The sequence below is a fragment of the Mustela lutreola genome, chromosome 4, assembly GCF_030435805.1.
Source record: "Mustela lutreola isolate mMusLut2 chromosome 4, mMusLut2.pri, whole genome shotgun sequence".
Classification (NCBI taxonomy): Eukaryota; Metazoa; Chordata; class Mammalia; order Carnivora; family Mustelidae; genus Mustela; species Mustela lutreola.
Genome location: NC_081293.1, coordinates 37,278,771 through 37,303,145, shown reverse-complemented (window position 1 = coordinate 37,303,145; position 24,375 = coordinate 37,278,771). Strand labels below are relative to the sequence as shown.

Below are 24,375 nucleotides of genomic sequence, written 5' to 3'. Positions count from 1 at the left end.
GTGAAGTCAGACAAAGAAAAATCAGTACAGATTTAAAAATGATGATTTGAGGTAACTTCAGGAGAAAAGTTTGGAAGTCTCCTGGGCAATCTGATTTTTAAATGTATACTCAGGAGAGAGGGAAGACCTATAAATGTGTGAGTCAGTTAATATCTGGGAATAAAATAAAGAACGAGATAGACCAATCCACTCTCTGCTGAGGCTTACAACAGCCTAAGAGAACTACAAATCAGGAAACGGGCAACATCATATACTATGACAAGTACTATGAGAGGGGACATGGGTAAAGGTTACAAGAGAATACAGGAAGTACTGTTATCTTAAGACTTGCAGGTTAGAGATGACTTCTAAGTGAAGTGATATCTAAGCTAAAGTGTGGAAAAGGAATAAGACTTACTGAATAATGAGTATTTTTTATTTTTGCCAGGGGGTTAGCAGAGTGGAAGAAAAGTGGGGAACAAAATTATGTTCCATGCAGAGAAAAATCCTGTCAGTGAAAGAATCAAAAGAAAGTTATAAGATAAGCAGAAGCTGTAGAATATAAAACTGACATGGCTTCCTTCCTTTATTAAGGCAGATGTGAAGACATTTTTATACTTTAGTGAGTTATTTCCTCAGCAGCTTTCAGTTCTGCTATAAGCTACAAATATGGTAAAAAGACAAAAAGCTGAATTTGAAGAAAAATTCGAAGAGTTTTGGGAGAAACAGCCCATTCAAAATTGCACTAAGTGACAACAAAAAAAAGAAGTGACTACAATGAAAAGACAGCTGAAGTACCATGGAAAGCACAATGCCCTTCCTGATGGCCTCCAAAGGCTTAAGGTGCTACTACACTGTAGTATAGCAAGTACTATCCATGATGATTCAAGCCCAAAGAAATTACATGTGGTATACTGTTCATAAAATCAAGCAAAGAGAACTTTCAAGACAGATTTATATCCAAAATCGTTTTAAGCCTGTCACTAAATATCTGGCAGGAGATATTAAGATGGAGATGGGTGGGGATCTGTATTTCTATTTACACCAATCAGCAAATATCTTAAGTTTATAGAAATGTTCCTCAACTTTTGAGTCATACTCCATCTTGATACGTATACATTTCATGCCCTTTCTGCAGTCTGTATTAGGAAAACAGGTTATTTCTTTACTTTTTCAAATACCAAATATGCTTTTCAAAACTACATATGCCCCCTTGATGTTCTGACATGTGGTTCTCCTCCCCCTAAAATATAGAATCACCATCAATCTACTAAATTAGGTTTTTTCCCTTCCTTCATCAAATGGTTTTCAAATCATGAATTTTAGTTCATATATTTTGAAAAATACAAAAAGGGAACATTAAGACCAGATAAGAATGCAAAAACATACATGTACAAATACACGTATAGCTCTAAGAGCCCTTCAACTTGAGCCCTGTATAGCATATTCTTATATATATAGAATATATATATTCTCTCTCTCTCTCTCTCTCTATATATATATATATATATATTCCCTTATAGGATATATATATATATATATATATATAGATTTATTCTATTTCCCTGGTCCTCTATTTTATTATGGTCACATTATAACTTTTTTTTAAAAAGCCACTTCAAATTCATTATTTGAGTAAAAACTCAAATATTTTAATACTGTAAATAATTACTGACTTATAATACCAGCATAGAGTAATAGAATTGTCATACTAACATAATTATGGATCAACATATTTTTCACATTACCTTCTATGAAGTCATTTTCATTAAATACCATTTTCTCTCCAAGTGGACCATCTTCATCTTCCTGTTCATCATCTTCATCAGGATTATTAATGACCTCTAAGCCAGCTTCAATGACTTCTACCAATTCATCTCGCTTGTCTTTTCTAACTGGCTTTTCCTCAGGATGGCGAGTGAGACCCATTTCCAACTGGAATACTTTCATTAAGGTAAAACTTTCAAAGGGAATGACTCCATACTCACTAGGTAATTTGGCTCCTATGCTAACTTCAGCTTTGTCAATTTGGGAATGAAGAAATTCTAAAAGATCACTAGGTGTTTGTTCTTTGTTGCCTTGATAGCCTATGCCATTAGCCCCCACACTTTTTCTCTCTTGCAGTGATCTCATCTTCTCACTCATTTCTTGCAATTCTTGTTTTAGTTGGGCAATTTGACGTTTTAGACTGGTAGCCCTGGTTTGATAATGTTCTTCTTGCTCCTGTAGGAGGGCTTGATAATACTCTTTACCATAATTTTCCCCAACAACACCAGGAAGAGGTGCATTTCCATCAGTTTGGGGGGCACATTCCAGGAGGTACAAAAATAATACCAAACTGCAGAGTAAAGCGAGACCCAAGAGTAGCCAGTGGGTCCGGGTCTGAAGAATCAATCCTCTTCTAGGCATTCTTATTAATGTGGACTTGCCTAACAAGATAAGTTCTTTGGTTGTTCATACCTTTGCAAAAAGTTATCAAAAATTAACAAAATCAGAATTTCCATTAAAGGTACCAAAATGAACTGTTATAGCTTTAAAAATTTCTTCCTTCAGCAGTGAAGACTACTTGCAGAAATGAGAAATAGTGCATACTTCCTGTATTGTTATCATGATATCCAGAATAAAGAAATCTTATCTATAGAATCAGATATAATTCCATTATATGGGTGGTGATTTTCCTGAAAGAAACAGATAGAGTCGATCAGAATCTTATTTCTTTTTTTTTTTTTTTAATTTTATTTATTTATTTGACAGACAGAGATCACAAGTAGGCAGAGTGGCAGGCAGAGAGAGAGGAGGAAGCAGGCTCCTTGCCAAGCAGAAAGCCCGATGCAGGGCTTGATCCCAGGACCCTGTGATCATGACCTGAGCCGAAGGCAGAGGTTTTAACCCACTGAGCCACCCAGGCACCCCAGAATCTTATTTCTTTAAATGTATCAAATTGTTGGTAGTTTCGGTAAACTTAGTGATGTGACTACTCTATGTAGAACACCATGAGAAGTGCTAATACAATGTAGAATATTCAGTAAATGCTCGAAGAAAGTATTAAGAGAAATATCTTATAAAACACTAAAATCCCACATTTAAAACTTTTAACCACAATGTCTACACAACCATAACCTCCTGAATGAATCAGAGCATTAAAATTATGTATAGCATACTTTGTGCTACAGAGATATTACTCTAATTATTTGAAAATTTTAACATTTATAACCCTTCATTAACACAAAATTTAGATTATTATGCCATTTCTCACCTAGTGTATATCACCATTTGGGAACTGAGCTTCCATAAATTGTTTTTGTTATATTAATAATGGCTTATTAGGGACAGATATTTTCTTCTAGTTTATTTAATTCAAGCATTCTATTTCATTAATTCCTATGGCTGAACCCAACCAATAAAAAAGCCTTAAAATTAAGTCTGTGTGTGAGGGGAGAGACAATTCCAAAAGGTCACAGACATCTGGAAAACACATTAAGAAACATTTTTACATCCAAAGTCCTCCCATAGATTATTTGAGCATTAGATCACCTAATTCTTTCCACTGTATTACACAGCAACAGATTTCCTACAAGTCTGGAAAGGTTTAGAATCTATTTAAAGAAAAAAGATGACCATTTTAATGTTATTTACTGGGAAAAAAATTTAAAAAAACACTTAAAATAAATGTAAAATCACACACTACTGTTCATACCATACTGTTCACACAACTCAACCAGTTGTGTGAGCTCTTCCGTATTTCTTTTTAAACTAAGAATCCTTAATTTTATAAATAGAGAATGTTAAATTTAGGAGACAGGAGGCCTCCACTGCAGAGAGAACTTTCATTCTAACAAAGTATTTGTCAAGGATGTGTGATACTCCAGCAGGCTTTTAATAGAGATGGTTTCTACCAGTGCAGCAGAACTTAAGGGAGATCACTGGGGGAACATCAGTCCTAGTCACCTTCTCAGTGATTAGGAAAGCCTTAATGCCTTTTTCTTTTTCCTTTTTTTTTTTTCCCTTGTGGCACCTATCTATATAAAAATGTAGGATAGATTCAAACTTCTTATAGCTAGTAGACCAAAATAATGGACTTAAAAATGGGTACTTAAGTACCCATTTGTAGCCATTTGTTACTTTCAATAAACAAATGATAACCAAGTATAATGAAAATTTTAATCTACTACAAAGAAGTTTTAATATGATGCCATTTGTTTTATGATTGTAAAGCTTGTTTTAAGTGATGCAGAAAAAAATAGGAAAAATTTTGGTATAAAGAGAAGTATCTAAGGGGCGCCTGGGTGGCTCAGTGGATTAAGCCACTGCCTTCGGCTCAGGTCATGATCTCAGGGTCCTGGGATCGAGTCCCGCATCGGGTTCTCTGCTCAGCAGGGAGCCTGCTTCTCTCTCTCTCTCTGGCTGCCTGTCTACTTGTGATTTCTCTCTGTCAAATAAATAAATAAATAAATCTTTAAAAAAAAAAAAGAGACAAGTATCTAATTAAAAAATAAGGATGCAAAGTTATTAGTCCTAGGACTTTACCATGTCTCAAAACCATAATTCTTAGCATAAGAAATAACTTGAGTATCATCATTTGAAAGCTAAAACTCAGAGGTATCTCTTTTAACTATTTTAAGTTCTTACTAGCCTGCTTGTTAGGGAAAAAAAAGACTAAAACTGAAATGCAGAGTCATAATCTTGTATTAATTACTAATAAATTATACATATTTGACTAGGTTCCAGGTAGTTTTGCTGTAAGCATATTTGCAACAAGCATTTTCACTGCATAGCTAATAGGCCATAAGGCAATCCTGTAGAAGACTAAAAAACAACTGGCTGACAGTTTGGTTTCACTGCTCCATCAATGCAGTACTCCTGTTTTTATATTATATAAATCTTAGCCCTCATAATAATCTATACAGTGGTAGAGTTTTGAACCCACATTTCCCATAGAACTTTGGAATGTTTATCAATGGACACCTGGTAATATGCCAAGAACAAACAATAGTGTAGAAGGCTTTCACAATACAATAGGAAGCTCAATTATAAATATATATTCTAGTATTTGGAAACTGATGCCTCTTTAATGAAAGAAACAACTTTCATGAAAAAAGAAAGTGCAATGCTGAACAAGGGCATGGATCAACAAGCAAAAAATAAAAAAAGTACAACACTATGAGCAAAAGACTATGAACACAAGTACTTAGGTACAATCCACAAAATAAAATCAGTTATTTATATAATATTGCCATGAATCTACACACATTTTAATATAAGTATCTGTAATTTACAATAGTCTTAAATTTTGTTCATTTTTCATGTTTCATATGTCCTTTTTAATAAATGTCCCTTTTTTTTTTTCATGATTTTGCTTTATGGACAATTAGCTATGCAGGTAAAATGCTTATGGCAAAGGTGCTAATTGCAAAAATATTGCATAACTATACTATACTCAAACTATTTTGAAATGAAACTTGAAAAAGAACTAACAGTATGTTAGTTCTAAGTATCTAAGTATCTAAGAGGTACTTAGTATCTAAGTTTTATTTTTTATTAATTTTTATTAATTAATTTTATTAATATGATACTTTATAGTTTTTTTTCATTATATAGACAATATATTTTAAACTGTGAGATATGATCCATTTAATGGGTCACTAAATACAGGATTACTTTTCAATGAAAAAGACCAGGAAATATCAGTGTACACCACATATAATAAGTTTTGTATTGCAATTATATATATATGTATGAGATCTCTACATAAAACATATTTATAAGGGAGCTGTGGTCCAAAAATCCTGAAGAATCCTGGTTTATAAAGTATTTTTACATATTTTCTATGTCATCCTTTTAAAATGGATGTGGATATTAACTTCATTTTGGAAAGGAACAATAAGCTAAAAAAAATGAAAGGTGTAAGTAAGGTTCTATAACTATTGAGTGGGATTATTAAAGCTGAGTTTTTCATTTTCCCCTCCCTTAAGCAAAATACAGGTTTTGCAATACTTTACATGCTTATCTTACAGTTACATCTTTTACAGTTGAATATTACCCACTGAAACAAAAGAAAAGTTGCTGTAATTACTTTAGAATATAAGTGTTATTTGCATACCTCTGTGGTTGTTAAAAATAAAATGTATCAATTATAGTCTTTTTTTTAACAATACAATTTTTATGAAATTAATTGTAAACCACAAACACAAATTTTTTTTTTTCAGGGAGGCAGACCATGCTTATTTTCTTTCCTGTCTGCCATCAATAGCAATTATAGTCTTATTTGTGTAGTTCTTGAAGGGAACTCTTTAGCCAAATCCTAGAAGACTAGATTATAACGGTTCTAAATACATTAACATGTTGGAGAAAACATCAATTTTTCAGCGGTTACACCTTGACTGTCGTTATTCTATGTAATGTGTTCATATCATAAATAAGATTCATTTGTAACCCGGAGTTAATCTCAAGCAACTTTCTATGCACAAACAGCAAATAGTTAAGTAGTGTGAGGAGAGAATGAGATAACTGTGGAGATGGGAAAATGAGCTATTAAAGATATATAACACAAAATCATAGATCTCAGAGTTGAAAGAAACCCTAGGAGCCATTAATTTTTTTTAAAGATTTTATTTATTTGACAGACAGAGATCTCAAGTAGGCAGAGAGGCAGGTAGAGACAGGAGGAAGCAGGCTCCCTGCTGAGCAGAGAGCCCAATGTAGGTCTCGAACCCAGGACCCGGGACCATGACCTGAGCCAAAGGCAGATGCTTTAACCCACTGAGCCACCCAGGTGCCCTAGGAGCCATTAATTTTCTTACTCTTTAAGACAGACTAAACAGACTTCCTCTTATAGCCTAGATAGAACAATAGGACCAGATTTACCCTTGTACTTAAAACAATAAAAAAAAATCAACCAATAAAATCCAGAATCCGCCCCTCCCAATATAAAACAATGGTTTTCAAGATACTGAACATTAGGTAATAAAGGACAGTGATCCTTGGTAGAAACAGGAAACAAATGACTGCCCAGCTTACTGCCTTAGTTTCTAGGCCATATCCCAGGGAGTCCCCTCCTAAGTAGAGCCTTGGTGACTTGTTGAGTTGATGAGATGGAGCCAGCAGTCTGAGGAGATCAAAGCAGCTAGGTTGAAAGGGTACAGTACCAGAAGAGAGAGCCACATAGAGAGAGAGAACTCCAAAGATCTGAAGAGCATACCCTTAAGGTACTGAGCAGAGCACTGACAAGTGCAGGCATATAAAGAAACTAAAGCTTTAAAAAAAAAAATTAGAAGACACAGAACTCAGCATTCATACAGGGCCAGGAATAATGTGCATGTTCCCACCAGACAGATTGGAAAACCTCAAATTCATGGGGCATTGGGCATAGTACTCAAAAAGGTCTTGCCTCAGTAATGGGGAAAAAATTAACTCTAGACTAAACATGGCTCTGGTCTTGCCTAACAAAGATCTGAAAGGATCAAATTGTTTTCAAGTTAACTGCACAAGAAGCCTCAAAATATTTATAGGAATATAAAAATATCGAGCACCCAGCAAAATAAAATTCACAATGTCTGACATCTAAACAAAAATGATCAGGCATACAAAGAAAAATAAAAACAGAACCTATAATGAGAATCATCAATAACTGAAACTGATCTAGAGCTGATACAGATGCTAGAATTCATAGAAAAGGACAATAAAATTGTTATAAGTGTTTTTAAATAGATACTCATGTTAAAAAAACTAAGCAGAGACACAGATAACATAAAAAACTGAAATGAAAACTTCAGATGAAAACTTCAATGTCTGAGATGAAAAATACATTGAATGGAATTAATAGTAGATAAGACATTTCAGAATAAAATATTAATGAATTGAAGATATTGCAATAGAAATTATGCAAAACAGAGAAGGAAAAAAGAATGAAAAACATGAATAGAGCATGTAGAAAGCTGTCTGACAGCTTCAGTCTAATACATATGTAATTAGAGTCTCTAAAGAAGGGAGAGGGGACAAGGAGAAGTATTTAAAGACATAAGTCTGAAAACTTCCCAAATTTATGAAAAGAAGCTCAATGAATACCAAATACAAATGTCATAAAACTAAAATGAGGGGCGCCTGCATGGCTCAGTGGGTTAAAGCCTCTGCCTTCGGCTCATGTTGTGATCCCATGGTCCTGGGATCGAGCCCCGCATCAGGCCCTCTGCTTGGCAAGAAGCCTGCTTCCTCCTCTCTCTGCCTACTTGTGATCTCTGTCAAATAAATAAATAAAATCTTAAAAAAAACCCCCAAAACTAAAATGAGGCACATGATAATTGAATTGCTCAAATCCTAAAATAAATAGAAAATCCTGAAAGTGGCAAGAAAAACACATATCACATATAAGAAACAAAGACAGGGGAGCAATGTCTTTAAAGAACTGAAAGGAGGGACGCCTAGGTGGCTCAGTGGGTTAAGCCTCTGCCTTCGGCTCAGGTCATGATCTCAGGGTCCTGGGATCGAGTCCTGCATTGGGCTCTCTGCTTGGCGGGAAGTCGGCTTCCTCCCCCGCCCCTCTCTGCCTGCCTCTCTGACTACCTGTGATCTCTCTCTGTCAAATAAATACATAAAATCTAAAAAAAAAAAAAGAACTGAAAGGAAAAATATGTCAACCTAGAATTCTAGAATTCTATATGCAGAAAAGGTATCTGTCAAGAACAAAGGCAAGGGGCACCTTGGTGGCTTAGTTGTTAAGTTTCTGCCTTCAGCTCAGGTCACGATCCCAGGGTCCTGGGATCAAGCCCCACATTGGGCTGCCTGCTCAGCAGGGTGCCTACTGCTCCCTCTCCCATTCCCCCTGCTTGTGGTCTCTCCCTCTCTTTGTCAAATAAATAAATAAAATCTTAAAAAAAAAAAAAGAACAAGGCAAAATAATTTTGGGGGCATTGGGTGGCTTGGTTGGTTAAGTGTCAGACTCTTGATTTTGGCTCAGATAATGATCTTGGGGTTATGGGACAGAGCCCCATATTGGGATCTGTGCTCAGCAGGGAGTCTGCTTGAGATTTTCTTTCTCTCTTTCTCCCTCTGACCGCCCTCCCCCCACAAATGTACACATGCGCACTCAAGTAAATAAATAAATCTTAAAAGGAAAATAATTCTTTAGACTTTAAGAAGCTAAAAGAATTCATCACCATCAGACCTGCACTGTAAATTCCTTAGGCAGAAGTAAAATGATACCAGATGGAAACAGGAATCTACAAAAAGCAATGAAGAAACCAGAAATGTTAACAATATGGATAATGATAAATTTTCAAATTATTTAAATCCCTTTCAACTGGAGACACAAACCACTGAAAGTGACTCAAGACAGAACAGTAAATATGAGTAGACCTATGTTGACACTAAATAATCAAAAACTACCCACAAAAACAATCCAGGCCCACATGTGTTCACTAGTGGATTCTACCAAGCATTCATAAGAATTAAAACCAATTCTTCACAAACTCTTTCAAAAATAGATACACATCCCAACTCATTCTGAGACCCGTATTTTATCGAAACCAGATAAAGACACTGAAACTACAGACGAATATTCCTTAATGATACAAACATAAAAATCCTCAACAAAATATTAGTACAATGAATCCATCAACATATAAAAAAAGTATAATACAACATGGCCAAGTGAGATTTATCCAAGAAATGCAAGATTGGCGTACCATCTAAAAATCAATTAATTTGGGGTGCCTGGGTGGTTCAGTTGGTTAAGTGTCCGACTTCAGCTCAGGCTGAAATCTCAAAGACCTGGGATAGAGACCCACATTGGGCTCCACACTCAGTGGGAGTCTATTTATCCCTGTCCTTCTCCCTCTGCCCCTCCTCCCACATGTGCCCCCCAATAACTAACTAAATACACAAATAAATAAAAATAGTGCGGTACTCGTATAGGAATAGACATACAGATCAATAGAATTTAGGGTCCAGAAATAAGTCTTCACATTAAATCAACTGATTTCCACAAGGTAGAAAGGTAATCCAATGGAGAATGAATAGTCTTTTCAATAAATGGTGCTAGGACAACCAGATATTCACATGCAAAAGAATGAAACTGGAATCCTACCTTACCCTGTATTAAAAAATTAACTCAAAGTGGGTCAAAGATCTAAATGTAAGAGTTAAAAATATAAAGCTCTAAGAAAACATAAGTGTAAATCTCTGTAGTTTTCAATTGGGCAATGATTTGTTAGATATGACACCAGAAGACCAAAGACAAGATAAATAAATTGGACTTCATTAAAATTAAAAACTTCAGTCCTACAAAGGATATCCTCAGTAAAGTAAAAAGACAACTATAGAATGGGGAAAAATATTTGTAAATCATCTGTCTGATAGGGACCTGTGTCTAGAATATATAAAGAACGCTTACAACTCAATATTTAAAAGGATAAATAACCCAATGGGCAAAAGATCTGATTAGAAATTTCTCTAAAAAGATTAAGAATGGCCTGTAAGCACATGCAAGATGGCTCAATATCGATAGCCAATAGAGAAACGCAAATCAAAACTACAAGAAGGTACTACACATTCACTAGGATATAATTCAAAATGGATCACAGATCTAAATGAAAAACCTAAAACTATGAAAATAGAAGCAAGCACAGGAGAAAATCTTTGTGATCTTAAGTCAGGCAAAGACTTCTTTGATGTAACAGTAACACCCTAACTGATAAACTGGACTTCATTAAAATTTGTTAACTTGTAGTCTTTGAAATACACTTTTAAGAGAATGAATAGGTAAGTTACAGACCAGGAGAAAATAGGTGCAAAGCATATATCTCATAAAGGACTTGTATTCAGACTAAGCTTGGCAAACTGTTTGAACAAACACTTCAAATATGCACATGAAAAAATGTTCAACACCGTCAAACCACAATGAGATACCATTACATAGAATGGCTAATTTTAGAATGGTTAATATTAAAAAGTGGGTGTGTTGGTGACAATGTGGAAGAACCAGAACTTTCATATACTGCTGGTAGTAATGTAAAATGGTTTTTAGTTTCCTAATAGGTCAAACATAAGCCTATCATGATTCAATTATTTCAATCCTAGATATTTATCTGAGAGAAATGAAGCATATGTCCATACAAAGACTTGTACACAAATGCTCATAGTAGCTTTAGATGTAACAGCCAAAAACTAGAAACAACACAAATGTTTATCAACAAGTGAATGGATAAATAAACCGTAGTACAGCCATACTGATATATGCATTATCCTGGGTGGATCTCAGTAATTATTCTCAGTGAAAGAAATTCAACAACAGAAGAGTACATATTGTATAATTCCATTTATATAAAGTTCTAGAAAATATAAGGTAACTTGTAGTGACAGAAAGCAGATAGAGTCAGTGGTTGCCTGGGACCAGGTGGGAGTCAGGGAACTGGTAAAAGGAAGCAATTATAAAAGGGCACAAGGAAACTTTTGGGAGTGATAGATACGGTTTATTATTTTGACTGTGGTGATGATTGCACAGATGTATACATATGTTCAAATTATCAAATTATATATTTTAAATACGTATAGCATATATATGTCAGTTATACCTCAATGAAGCCATTAAAAAAATAAAACCAAATCAGACTTAGTTTTAGTAGTAGCACTGAAGAAGCATTTTTAAGAAAACTCCATTTTGTTCATTAAAAAGATGAGCATGAAGACTTGCTGACTCCAAGTTTGAACTTAAAAAACAATATAAGAGGGGCACCTGATTGGCTAAGTTGGTGGAGCATATGACTCTTGGTCTTGGGATTATGAGTTTGAGCCCTATGTTGGGTGTAAAGATTACTTAAAAACAAAAAACAAAATCAGCAACATCCACTCTTAAAAAAGCAGAACTCCTATTACTTTGAAGGTCTCACATCTTTTCTATTTGCCTTGTGATTTTGAGACAACAGAAGAGTGCTAAACACAGTTCATCCTATGATGTTGATCACTACATAACAATATGACCTTTAAGCAGTTTCGACTCAATCTTTTTTTTTTTTTTAAGATTTTATTTATTTATTTGACAGAGATCACAAGTAGGCAGAGAGGCAGGCAGAGAGAGAGGAAGGGAAGCAGGCTCCCTGCTGAGCAGGAGCCCTATGTGGGGCTCGATGTGGGGCTCGATCCCAGGGTTCTGGGATCATGACCTGAGCCAAAGGCAGAGGCTTTAACCCACTGAGCCACCCAGGCACCCCCTACTCAATCTTTTGATTCTCTAATATTACAGTACTACTTATACATATTTCATACATCGTTTCCATGGCACTTATACTGCAGTGTGCCAAAATAACTTATGTAGTAAGAGTAACTTACTGCCTTTTGCAAAATACAATCCATTTGAATCTATTTACTTTAAAAGTTCTATTCTGTATAATCTTCCTAAATTTCTGCACAGTTTCTTACTATAGTTTTCAAAAACTAAATTTGTAATTTTTAGTTCACTTTTTACACAATGAAAACAAAGTTACAAAATTATTTGGGAAACAGAAGCACCAACAGGAAAAACAAAACCTAAAACTTTATGAAATATCAGTATTTATAAGGAAAGGAATTAGAACCATTTATTTCTTGAGCAATTGATGAGTTACAATGATAAATGGATTTTTAAAATATGTCATTGAATAAATGGTTTGTAAGTATTTAGAAATAAAAGTATTGGTCACCAGAAGGTAGTACTCATTAAAAAATATTTGAATACCTAGTGTGTTAGGTATTGCAATGGACTGAATGTTCCTCCCCCAATCCCCATTCATATGTTGAAATCCTAATCCCAATGTGATAATATTAGGGGATGAGGCTTTTGGGAGGCCTCCTTAATAGGATCAGTGCTCTTATGAAAGATATCCCAGAGAACAACATAGCCCTCTTTCTGCCAGAAAGTTGACAGTCCCAGAAAAGGGCCCTCATCAGAACTCAACTATGCTGGTGCCTGATCTCAGACTAAGGGAAATAAGTTTCTCTTGTTCATAAGTCAGTCTGTGGTACTTTGTTATGGCTGTCGAAATTAACTAAGATAGACACTGTGTTAGGGGCGCCTGGGTGGCTCAGTGGGTTAAGCCGCTGCCTTCGGCTCAGGTCATGATCTCAGGGTCCTGGGATCAAGCCCCGCATCGGGCTCTCTGCTCAGCAGGGAGCCTGCTTCCTCCTCTCTCTCTGCTTGCCTCTCTGCCTGTTTGTGATCTCTCTCTGTCAAATAAATAAATAAAATCTTTAAAAAAAAAAAAAAAGATAGACACTGTGTTGGGTGCTAAGAACAAGTAATACCAGATCATTTTGAGAAGTGTTTCTGGGTTAAACTATATTCAAGGTACTCAGATTTCAGCAAAACAAATGACAGAAATATTCATGCTATCAATACAGGCAAAAATGTGTCAAGAGCAGCCTGTGGCACAGGAAAAGCAACTAAAAAAGTCAAGTATAATAGCTGTGTAATCTTGGGCACAATACTTAAACCTATCTGGCCTTCATCTATAAAATGAGATAATTTGTCTGGATGGCCAAGATTTCTTCCAAGATGTTCCAATTCCTTTCATTAAAGATAAACTAAAAATAGACACAAACACTTTTTGGAGGACAAATTTGATGTTATGCACACGCTTTTTAATCCAGCAATTCACAATTCCATTTTTAAGATTTTAAGACTCTATACTATGGAAATATTCATACTAGTATACAGTCACATGCAGATGTTTACTACTGCTATATGTAACAGCAAGAGAAAAGCAATTTAAAGTCTATCAATAGGAAGATGAAGTAAACTGCAGACAGTCATATAATATTCATAAAGAATAAGGTAGACCCAGACGTGTTGACATAGATAACACCTATAAAATGGTATTAACAGATTATAAACATTTCTCTTAGTTTGTCTTATCCATATAATTGGCTAAATTCGTATATTCCCTCTACCACTTTCTAATTCTTCATTATAGGTAAGTTTTTAAAATCTCTATAAGCTTCAGGGCGCCTGGGTGGCTCAGTGGGTTAAAGCCTCTGCCCTCGGCTCAGGTCATGACCCCAGGGTCCTGGGATGGAGCCTGGCATCGGCTCTCTGCTCAGCGGGGAGCCTGCTTCCTTCTCTCTCTCTGCCTACCTCTCTGCCTACTTGTGGTCTCTGTCTGTCAAATAAATAAATAAAATCCTTAAAAATATATATAAGCTTCAGTTTTCTCATCTGTTGAGCGAGAATAATTATAAAACCAACATTTCAATTATATTATAACAATTATAACAATTAGTCAAGTAAAACATGACAAGCATTAAGGGCTCAGTAAGTGTTAGGTGTTACTTCACTTATGTAAAGTTTTGTTTTGTTGTTGTTAATGGAGTCAAATGGTCTCTTCCTGAATGACTTCTCCATTTCAGCTTTATTGGAAATAATCCTAATATAAAACTTATTTTCTCAAATAGTCAATTCTTACCAGTTATTTAATAATCCATGTTCTTGTCACTAATTGGAAATCCCACCTTTACCATAAGCAAAATTCCTATACATGTGGAAGAGATCTATTTCTGGCTCTAAATCAGGGCAAACATTTCATTTTCAAACATTTCAAGTAAACGGCCATGTAGTAAATATCATAACCATCAACCCTGCCTTGGAGCACAAAAGCAGCCACAGAAATCTGTAAATGAGTGAGCATAGCTATATTCCAATGGATATTGAAATTTGAACTACCTATAATTAATGACACAAAGTATTATTCTTCTTTTACTGTTTTGTTTTGAAGCACTTAAAAGTATAAAAGCCACTCTTGGGTCACAGATCATACTAAAATAGGTGAACAGCCACATTTGGCAACTTGTGCTCTGAATCTTTACATTTTTGTATACTCTTACAATTTTGCCCCTACCTTTTTCTTTTTTTAAAGATTTATTTATTTATTTTAGAGAGAATGAGAGAGTGGGCAAGTGCTGAGAGGGGCAGAGAGAGAGGGAAACTCCAGCAAACAGACTCCTCACTGAGCTTGGAGCCCAACACAGGGCTTGATCTCACACCCCAAGATCCTGACCTGAACTGAAACCAAGAGTCAGATGCTTAACTGACCATGCCACCCAGGGCCCCTATTTTGCCTCCACTTTGAATGACAGGTTGGTTAGGGATGTTTCTTAGTTCAAAAGATGTCTCGTAAGCACTTTTTAAATAATGTTCCACTGCTATTTAACATTCTATGTTCAAGATTAGAAGACTAAGTGCACATCTGATTTCCACTCCTTATAGGTAACCATATGTTTCTCTTTGGAAACTTATGTGACTGTTTATTAATTTACCCATGAGGTTAATAAATTTCATTGGAATGTATCTACTGTGTCTATCAATACTCTTTTAAGACTCTCTGTATGGGGGCGCCTGGGTGGCTCAGTGGGTTAGGCCGCTGCCTTCGGCTCGGGTCATGATCTCAGGGTTCTGGGATCGAGTCCCGCATCGGGCTCTCTGCTCAGCAGGGAGCCTGCTTCCTTCTCTCTCTCTCTGCCTGCCTCTCAGTGTACTTGTAATTTCTCTCTGTCAAATAAATAAATAAAATCTTTAAAAAAAAAAAAAAGACTCTGTATGAATGAACTAGACAGTCCATTCATAAACTCAGATAATTCTTAGAGAAATTTCCTGTTGCTTTCCTTTCTTCTTTTGACATTCTACCCTAAGGTGAGAAAGGGAAATCAGGCATCTACTGTGAGTTGCAAGGGGAAGAGAATGGGGAATAGAAGCTGTTAGCTGGCCAGAAACTCTTGACTTGTGTCACATCTTTCTATAAGCTTGCTGAAAAGGTATACTTACTGATCATTCCCACTACACAGATGAAATGGAGACCAGAGAGGGAAGGGCTGATTTTTGGCCAACACTTTGTCTCCTGATACATCTTTCTGTTTGGCTCTGGATGCCCAAGATTCAGCTTGGATACTCCTACCCTCATGATCTGCAGTTATTTCTTCTCTTCTAATTTCTATTTCTTCTTGGAACTGCTATGAGATGTTCATTGATTCTTCTGGATCTATTTTCCATGTCATAACTATTTTTTCCTATTTCTACTTTTTAATATTCAAGAACTAATTATTTTCAAGGCAGCCTATATATGTTAAATAGGTATGATGCCCTCCCAAACCTGAGCATACTAATATTAATTTTAAAGTTTTCTTCTATTCCTTACATCAACTCCATTGCTTCAGATCCAGTTCTACATATCTCTTACACGCTACTAATTTCTGTTGTTTATCCCCATTATAAAGGTATCAGCATCTCATTATACATGGTAATCACTGTACTCCTGCAGTAAATTCACATTTGTAACTAACCCTATAATTCAATTTTATACTTACACCCAGACTTGTATAGTATGACAACAACAAGATAATTTTTTAACTTGCAAACCCATGATTTTCTATCCATTTTTTAGTCACATCATTTTGGTGTTTCATTTCCCTTAACAACCACCAACTTGAGTAACACAGTTATTATCTAAGTGTTATGCAATAAGCTTCAGGGACAGATCGTCACCAGCTCTAACAGACTTATCTAACAGTTAAACAAGTAATCAGAGGCTGGTAGAAGATTGTCACAGATGTGCAACTAAAGAATTAAATAATAATACAGTAATGAATCGCTTAAGTCTTGAACTCAAAATAGTTTTGCTTTTTACCAATCTTTAATGTTACAGAAGTTAAAATAACAAATTCTACTGAAAAAGAAAGACTCCATGTTGGTTAAAACAATTTTCTGCCCACCTTATGATAGTTATTCCATAGCTGACAGAAATGCACACAGGTGTTCACCAAGAACATTTATAAGAATGTTCATAGTATTCTTCAAAATATGTAATAACAGAAACTGAAAACACAAATATCCATCAACAAAAGAATAGCCATGTAGTCATACCAATGGCATATTAACCATCAATAAAAGTTAATGAACCATTGATACATGAAACATCATGGTAACTCTCACAAGCAATATGCTAAGCATTTTGCATGATTCCATTAACACCAAGCGCAAAACAGACAAAACTAAGATGATGACGGAAATCATAACACTGATTGGGGGCAGGAGTAAAACTTGGAAGAAACAGAGGGAAACTCCTGGGATGATGGAAATGTTCTGTAAATATAATTTGTTGGTCTAGCTTGTGGTAACACAAGTTAATAAATATATAAAAATCCATTCAGTTGTATAATTAAGATTTATGTACCTGATGACTTCACATGTATTTTATACCTCAATAGAAAAGTTAAGAAAAAATGTAATTTCCAAGCTGTCAATATTCAATAAATATTGTAGTCAACCATATTCAGTCATAAATATTGGAAACCCCAAATCCTTTTTATATTCTTTTAGCTGTAAGATGATTTTAAACAAATGGTATCAGAAAAATAATACAAAATGAAGGTTAGCATTCTGAGTCATGATACTTGATTTCCCATGTCTAAATTTGGGAGCACTGTGTTTTGTTTTGTTAAGATTTTTATTTTTATTTATTTGACACAGAGAGAGAGAGAGAGACAGCGTGACAGGTAACACAATCAGGGGGAGAGGGAGAAGCATGCTCCGGGCTGAGCAGGGAGACAAGATGCGGGGCTCGATCCCAGGACCCTGGGACCTGAGCCAAAGGCAGATGCTTAAGGACTGAGCCACCAGGCGCCCTGGAAGCACTGTTTTAATACATTTAAAGACAACATTAATTGCACCAGAAATAAAGACCCAGCTCCTGAGAACCTTCAATGAGGTTAAATGTCCAGACGCTGCATATAAATCTCAAGAACAGGCTGAAGGATAAGAGCTTAAGATTTATAATTAAATTTTCATTCTGCAAATAATGTCATCACCAATAAAAGCATCAGTATTGCGTTTACAAATGATTCCTCCGCCCACTGTTCAGAAACAGCGCAATTTTCTAGATGAAGACTGAAAATGCAAGAAGCTCCCGGTCCTGTAGTCTCCTCGGCCCCACTAATTCCTACACAGATGTGCGTCTTTAAAGGCGTCTGGTTTCTGGCAGATAGAGCGAGGGGCTGCTGTCAAGAGACTACTACATTAACGCCATAAAGAGGTAACAGCTGACTACAAAGTTTATGCACTGAGAGAAGCACAGAGAGTGGTGAGTTAGATTAAAAAAAAAAAAAAAGAAAAGGTGATAAAAATAAAACACACCCAAACCAACGGTCCTCTGACAGCATCGTTCTCAAAAGAGAACTCAAACCGCTCCGAAAAAAACTGTGACTTTTCCTGACAGAGCAGCGGCCTCCCGAGGGCTTGTCCGGGAGGCGACCCCATTGGGATAGGGTCCCCCAGCGGGCTCGTCAGTAAAGCCACCCGACCCGGACAAGGACCCACAGCCCTCTGCCCGCGCCCCGACTGCCCCGGCCCGAGCCGCCAGAGCCACTGGCAGGCGAGGCCGGGTGGGGCCGGGTACTCACCGCGCTCACCAGTCCGCACAAGGCCACCGCCGCCCTGCCACCTCCTCCCCGGCCGCGGGCATACCCCGGCGGCGCCCGGCGCACAGGGCTTATCACCGCCTCACAGCCCACCACACGCGGCCGCGCAGACGACCGCCACTTCCGGCGCGCGTGAGGAAATGAGGCTGCCGCCGCGGCGCGCGCCTGCCCCGCCCCGCCCACACCCAACCCCCGGCAGCCCCGCCCTAGCCCCGCCCACTTTCTCGCCCGCGCCCCTTGTCAGGCTTGGGAAGCTCAGTAACTGACATACAGTAACGACTAATCGATTATCTGTTTAGAATATGTGTGTGTGTAGTTCCAAAAACGATTTAGAGCGACCGGCAGAGTGCCCCAGGCAGAAAATCGTTCCCGCAGGAACAAGAGTCTGCAGGGAGAGGAGTACCAGCTCCAGTGGACCGCTGACTGCGAGAGGGAGGGACTCAGCCGAGGATGGCAGCGCCGTTCTGCTCGCGACCTCTGTCCTGGGAGCCCGAAGGGGCGAAGAGTGCCTTCGTGGGCACTGAGCTAAGGACTGACAGATCGACAGAGATGTCCCAGCATCCTCGAGGGTGCTGGGCTGCGCTTGATGTCCCCAGCGAGGAAGTCCTGAGTTGCCACTGGACCTTTAGCCATTTCCATTACTTTGGACGTGGGTGGGTTTCCTTATATGTGAAACGAGGGAGACATTGTGGAAGATGGCTTGAGAGCTAAGACTGTATGATCTTAGTGAGTGGAAAAAAAGAAAGCCCTCCCCAACATCCCTTCCACTCAACTGCTTATTTCAGAGCATCCCCCAAGGACGCTGCCTTGAAGAGTGATAGCCTGTGCAGGGGGAGAGATATCAGGCAGCACCAGCCCCTGCTTGTGTCTGGGCAGGACACGGAGGTGGTTAAGAGTGGCTGTGGGGTCTGCCTCCCACCATGCTCTGCTTTCCTTAGTGGCTACCCTGGCAGGTGACCACACTTAGCCTCTCTTAGCCTGTTTCCTCAGCTGTGTTGTAGGGACAGTAATGATAGCATATGCTTCCTAAGGGTGTTGTGAGCGTTAAATGCAATTTTGTGTTTGATGCGTTTGGCACACTGCCTGGCAGGTGGCAGGCAGTTGAAGCTCACTGTCACCATTAAGTACATTAGTTAGAGCAGAAGACGGGTGACTATGGGATGCATCCCATAGAAGTGGCATTCCTAGAAGGGAAGATTTGCTCCCAATCACAGCTGTCTTCATTGTGTGATGGTTATTGGGATGTCTTTAATACAGATGTTCTCCTCCCATACGTCTTGTGGGAAATCCCATTGCTAAGAGAGTGGATAGCCTACTTCTAAGCCAGGCTTGCTGGATGTCCAGCCTCTTCCTAATATCAAGGTGTCATTCCACTCTCATGTCATTTCTGAGCAACTATAAGCATTTATAGTTTTAACACTCTTTCCCTCAACCTGGCCCAAGAGTAAATAATTCATCTAGTCATAGATTCCATGGGTCTGGGACCTTGTGAAGATATGGGCCATGTCTTTTTCATCTACCACTACTCGGCACGTAAGAAGCATTCAATAAATGTGAATTGAATTGGTTAAAATAAGAATACACAAGTATCTCTCCTTTATCCAGAATCTCAGACCCCTCAAGAGGATGGCATGAATGATTAAGCTTTCTGTACAGATGCCTGATTATGCTTTGGTAAGGCAGTCAGCCTTGTGTGAGTCTACTTAGCATAAATTCTCTAAAGTTTAAGACTGCCATGGGTGTTTTTGTTCTGTGAACCTGAGGATCCAGCTTGGGAGTATAAATGCAAATGTAAATTCTCGTGGGAGAATTAGGGAGTGGGTACAGAGCACAGTATTGGTGAATTTAAGAGGATAAGACAGAAGTACTTTAAATATTTAAGGGGTTACTGCAAGTAAATATAAATGGAAGTCCATTGAACTGTCAGGGGATTATGTTCCTAGGCTGGCAGCTTTGAAGCCCTCCATCCCACTCTAAGTTACTACATATTATTAGTTAAGACATTGTAATCAACCTGTACCTGACATTCCTGCTGATGGACCTTAGGAGTCTACAGAAAAAGGGGTATGTGGATCTCGTCCTCCAGTTTCATATCCAATAACGGCAAATGCTTAGGCTTTTTTCTTTTTCTGCTGCCGCTACAGACTTTAAATTGGATGAGACTATCTGCTCTCCTAGGGCAGGGACATGGCTTCTCCTTTTCTCTCAAGGACCCCTAAGCCAGGCACAGGGCCTGAGCCATTATACGTGCCCACTGCATACCCACAGATGCATGAATGACTGAATACTGGTGAATTCTACAGCTCTAACTTTCCTCTAGTGGGGGCCAAGTAATAGCAAGATAAGTCTACTCCACTAATCAGATGCAAAAGAGCCTCACCTTCCATTGTGTGGCAGTGCACAGTAGAACCACTCCCTTCCACGTTAAACATTCTATTTTTTGTCTACCTCCACTAGCCTTATCAGTGTTGGGTTTTCTTTTTTATTTATAGCATTTTGTTTTTCTTCCTTTATCCTACACTTTCCTTACTGATCATGCTGTGTAGCCATGTGTGGCACAGGCTGCATTCAGCAGCAGGTGCTTCTCCCAGTTTTAACCCTTCCAATCTTATTGACATCCCTGTGGAGTAGGTTACGGTCATCAGTTTACCTTAGAGAAAACAGAAACTCAGAGAGGAAACTGCAGAGGCTCACCCAGGACAGGAACCGACCAGAAGTTGAAGCAGTGCGGTTAGGGTTAGCAGTCATGTCTTGTACACTGCTAGTTGGATTCTTCATTAGCATTGTTGTTTTTAAAATAATTGAGGTTCTGCCATCAATGGATTTAAATTGTTAGCTTTTATTATTTTTTGAATTGCTAAATCAAATACTAAATACATGTAATTTAAATTTGGAGAGACAATAATGCATAATTCAAGTTCTGTGGCAGATAATGGGTGATACAAATAAAATAAGTAGTTCCATTGAGAAAAATACAAAAGTACTGTTATGGTATATTAATATCAGAAGAATAGAGTTTTTCCCCCAAGAATCTCCACTCTGAGGTGGCGGTGCCTTCTTTCTTCTTCTTCTTTCTCCTCCTCCCCCTCCCCCTACTCCCCCTCCCCCTCCTCCTACTACCCCCCAACTCCTCATCCTCGTCTTCCTCCACTATAAAGCTTTCCCACTCCCCTAACCTGCTTTTGAGCTCTTGCCAAATGGAAGTGATGAGGGCTGACTCCCTTGCTATATAGCAAGCTCTAAAGAACCTTTGCCTATTCTCACTGAGCCATTTTTGTTTCCATAGTTTCCTTAATGGGGCCACCAAGCTATGGCCTTCATTGTTTATTGCCTCAGACCATAGCTTTCACTCAGGCATGGTATTCACAGAGGCCCCTTGTGCCCTGCTGTTCTTGGTTTATAAGGATATGGCAAATTGGCATCGGGTCTGACCTCTGCTTGCTTTGCCTTGAGTTCCTTGGCTATTAATTCTCAGTTTGGGAATCTGGTTTTGTTATTGATTCCCATTTATTTGGAATCTTTGATGGAATCAGACCATTCCCTTTATCACCTTTTGCTGTCTTTTATGTTACTGTTTTGCCTACTTTCTAAAAGTTTGTTTAACATATGGAGAATCATAGGGCAGAACGCTGGCATAGGCCCTAGAACACTGTTGCTCAAGTTGGTTCACAGACCTGAGTTTGGGGTTCTCTCCAGACCAGCATCCATTTTCACATGGTATTCTCCCCTGTGTCTTCCTTGTGTCCAAATTTCCCTCTCCTTATAAGGGTACCAATCACTGGATTAGGGGCCCCCATAGTGCAATATGACTTCATCCACAAAGACCCTATTTTCAAATAAGGGCAAATTCACAGGCTGTGGAATTACAGACTTGAACATAATCTTTTGGGGGGGTCAATTCTACCCACTATAGATGGCAACCTCTTCAATTTCTGGTAGATTCAAGTGCCACTCTTTCTGAATTAAAACCTGTCACTTTTGCTCAGTTTTTTCCTGGGAGTAAACATATGGCATATGGAAAGCATTTCAAACAACCCACAGTTTTCCTCTGTTTTCTGAATGGTTAACTGTAAGCATCGAGCCCTTGATTGCCAACACTTACAATAAGAGATTCTCTCCTCTGGGAGCCCAGATATGAACAGGCTTTCTAGAACCTGTGGGTGGCTCCTCAAAGGTCTCCTTCCCTAGACATCTGAGACAGGAGAAAGCCCTTTTGCCTGTTTGTGCAAGAGCAATCTGGACAAGCCCTTGGACTTCCATGGGAACTATCCAAAACCCATCACTTACTGTAGCCTTCCCTTGACACACTGTAAATACTTATCCCCCCAGTGTTAGGGCAAGTGCTCAGCTACAAAATTTGTTGATGCTTCTGCTGAGCTAGTTCCAAGCTCCTTGCTTGACCTCATGATTCTTCCTGAAATAGATACATTACTATTGACTGGAAACATAGCACTTCTCAGCCACTGATTAAACTCTTATGAAATTCTATTATTCTCTCCCTCTCAGGTCCTACTTACTGCTACAACACCCTGAATCCAGGCACTCTCCTTCCTCTATCAGAAGAAGGGGAGCCTATTGCTGATAATTTCATAATCAGATAATTTGAGAACTCTCTGTACCTTACTCATATGTTAATTATAGTCTCATATTGAGAACCCTGAGCTAATCCTGTTTGCTGATGAATCATTCTCGAAACTGGAAGTTATCAAGCAGCATATACTATCATTAATTGAAGAGATCCTTTAGAATATAGTCTTCTCCTGAGATAAAATCAGTCCAAATGGCAGAATACATTGTATTTACTAGAGCTTGTTAACTAGCCAAAGACTAGAGAGTAAACATATATGTAGACAGAAAATAGGCTTTTGGAGTACTACATGACTTTAGGATGCTAGAACCCCCACAAAAATGGACAGCAAGTTAAGCAGTTTTTAGATGCACTCTACTTACTGCAAAGGTGGCTATTATGAAGTTCGAGAACCATGCAAAAAGAGACAAGGTTGAAACTCAAGCAAACACTACAGATCATCATGCCAAACAGCTAAATTTCTCCCTGATACTACTCATAGAGCACAAATTGATTACTACCTTAAAGCAACACTAAAAAAGCTGTAAATAGACAGTTGCATTGTTTTTAAATTTCATGTGGGTTAGTCATGGTGTGTGCCCTTCCTAATATTATACTTGGATCAGTGACATAGGGAAAGTAGGGCAGGCAATACAGTACCTTAAGAGCAAAAGCTACCTCCTGGGATTTATTCATGGCCTGGGTTATTAGGGTTCTGGGTTCAAAGCATCTTACAGGGGTTATTAATTGTTCTTGTTCTTGTCATAGTGGTCGTGATACTGGTCCACTGCATTCTCTCCAGGGTCTGAAATGCTTCTGCACAGATCACATGATCTCCATGATGATATAACAGAAAGGTTGAAAAGACCTCATGGTACAGTTGGCCAGAGAGATGACTGGACAATCGATCTCAAAGTGGCGAAGATCTGGATTTCTAGACTTCCCTGAATTCTCCAACTTCTCACAAGCAAGCAAATGATCTGAAAGGAGGACTGAGTCCAAATATGCAAACAGACAATGATTGGACCACATGTAAACTGAGAAACTCTGACCCACACCTCTGCAGGAACCAGTCCAGAATGGTCAGGGCTGGTCCCACTTTTGTTATTTCCAAATCAGGACCAACCAGAGAAAGCCAAGTATATTGCCAAAGCCAATCTCATAAGATGCCTGGCTTCTAGGTAGCCTACCTCCAGATTCCCCGTGCCAACAACCTCCAGTCACAACATGCCTGAAGCCTCCCTCCCTCACTTCCTTTTTAAACTATAAATCTTTTCCCCTCCTCTGCCTGCTTTACATTTATTTTAAAAGCAAGTGATGGTGGTTGACTCCCTCGCTATAGCAAGTCCAGAATAAACAACCTCTGTTCATTTTCATTTGGATGGTCTTTACTTGCT

The 24,375-nt window shown here is 38.2% G+C and overlaps 1 protein-coding gene across 12 annotated transcripts in view; it reads right to left on the bottom strand.

Moving 5' to 3' along the window:
- CSGALNACT2 (chondroitin sulfate N-acetylgalactosaminyltransferase 2) overlaps positions 1–18,564 on the bottom strand; it is a 53,319-nt gene extending 34,755 nt beyond the window's left edge. For 7 of the 12 annotated variants that reach the window (XM_059169527.1, XM_059169529.1, XM_059169528.1 and 4 more), the window contains exons 1-2: positions 18,394–18,561; positions 1,728–2,657 (exon numbers count right to left, since the gene is read on the bottom strand). In XM_059169527.1, coding sequence (XP_059025510.1) covers positions 1,728–2,388 — 661 coding nt within the window. In that variant the 5' untranslated portion in view covers positions 2,389–2,657; positions 18,394–18,561. Of the gene's footprint in view, positions 1–1,727; positions 2,658–18,393 lie in introns of all 12 variants that reach the window. The other 5 variants (XM_059169537.1, XM_059169535.1, XM_059169536.1 and 2 more) reach the window with 3 other exon arrangements.
- Positions 18,565–24,375: the final 5,811 nt, after the last annotated feature.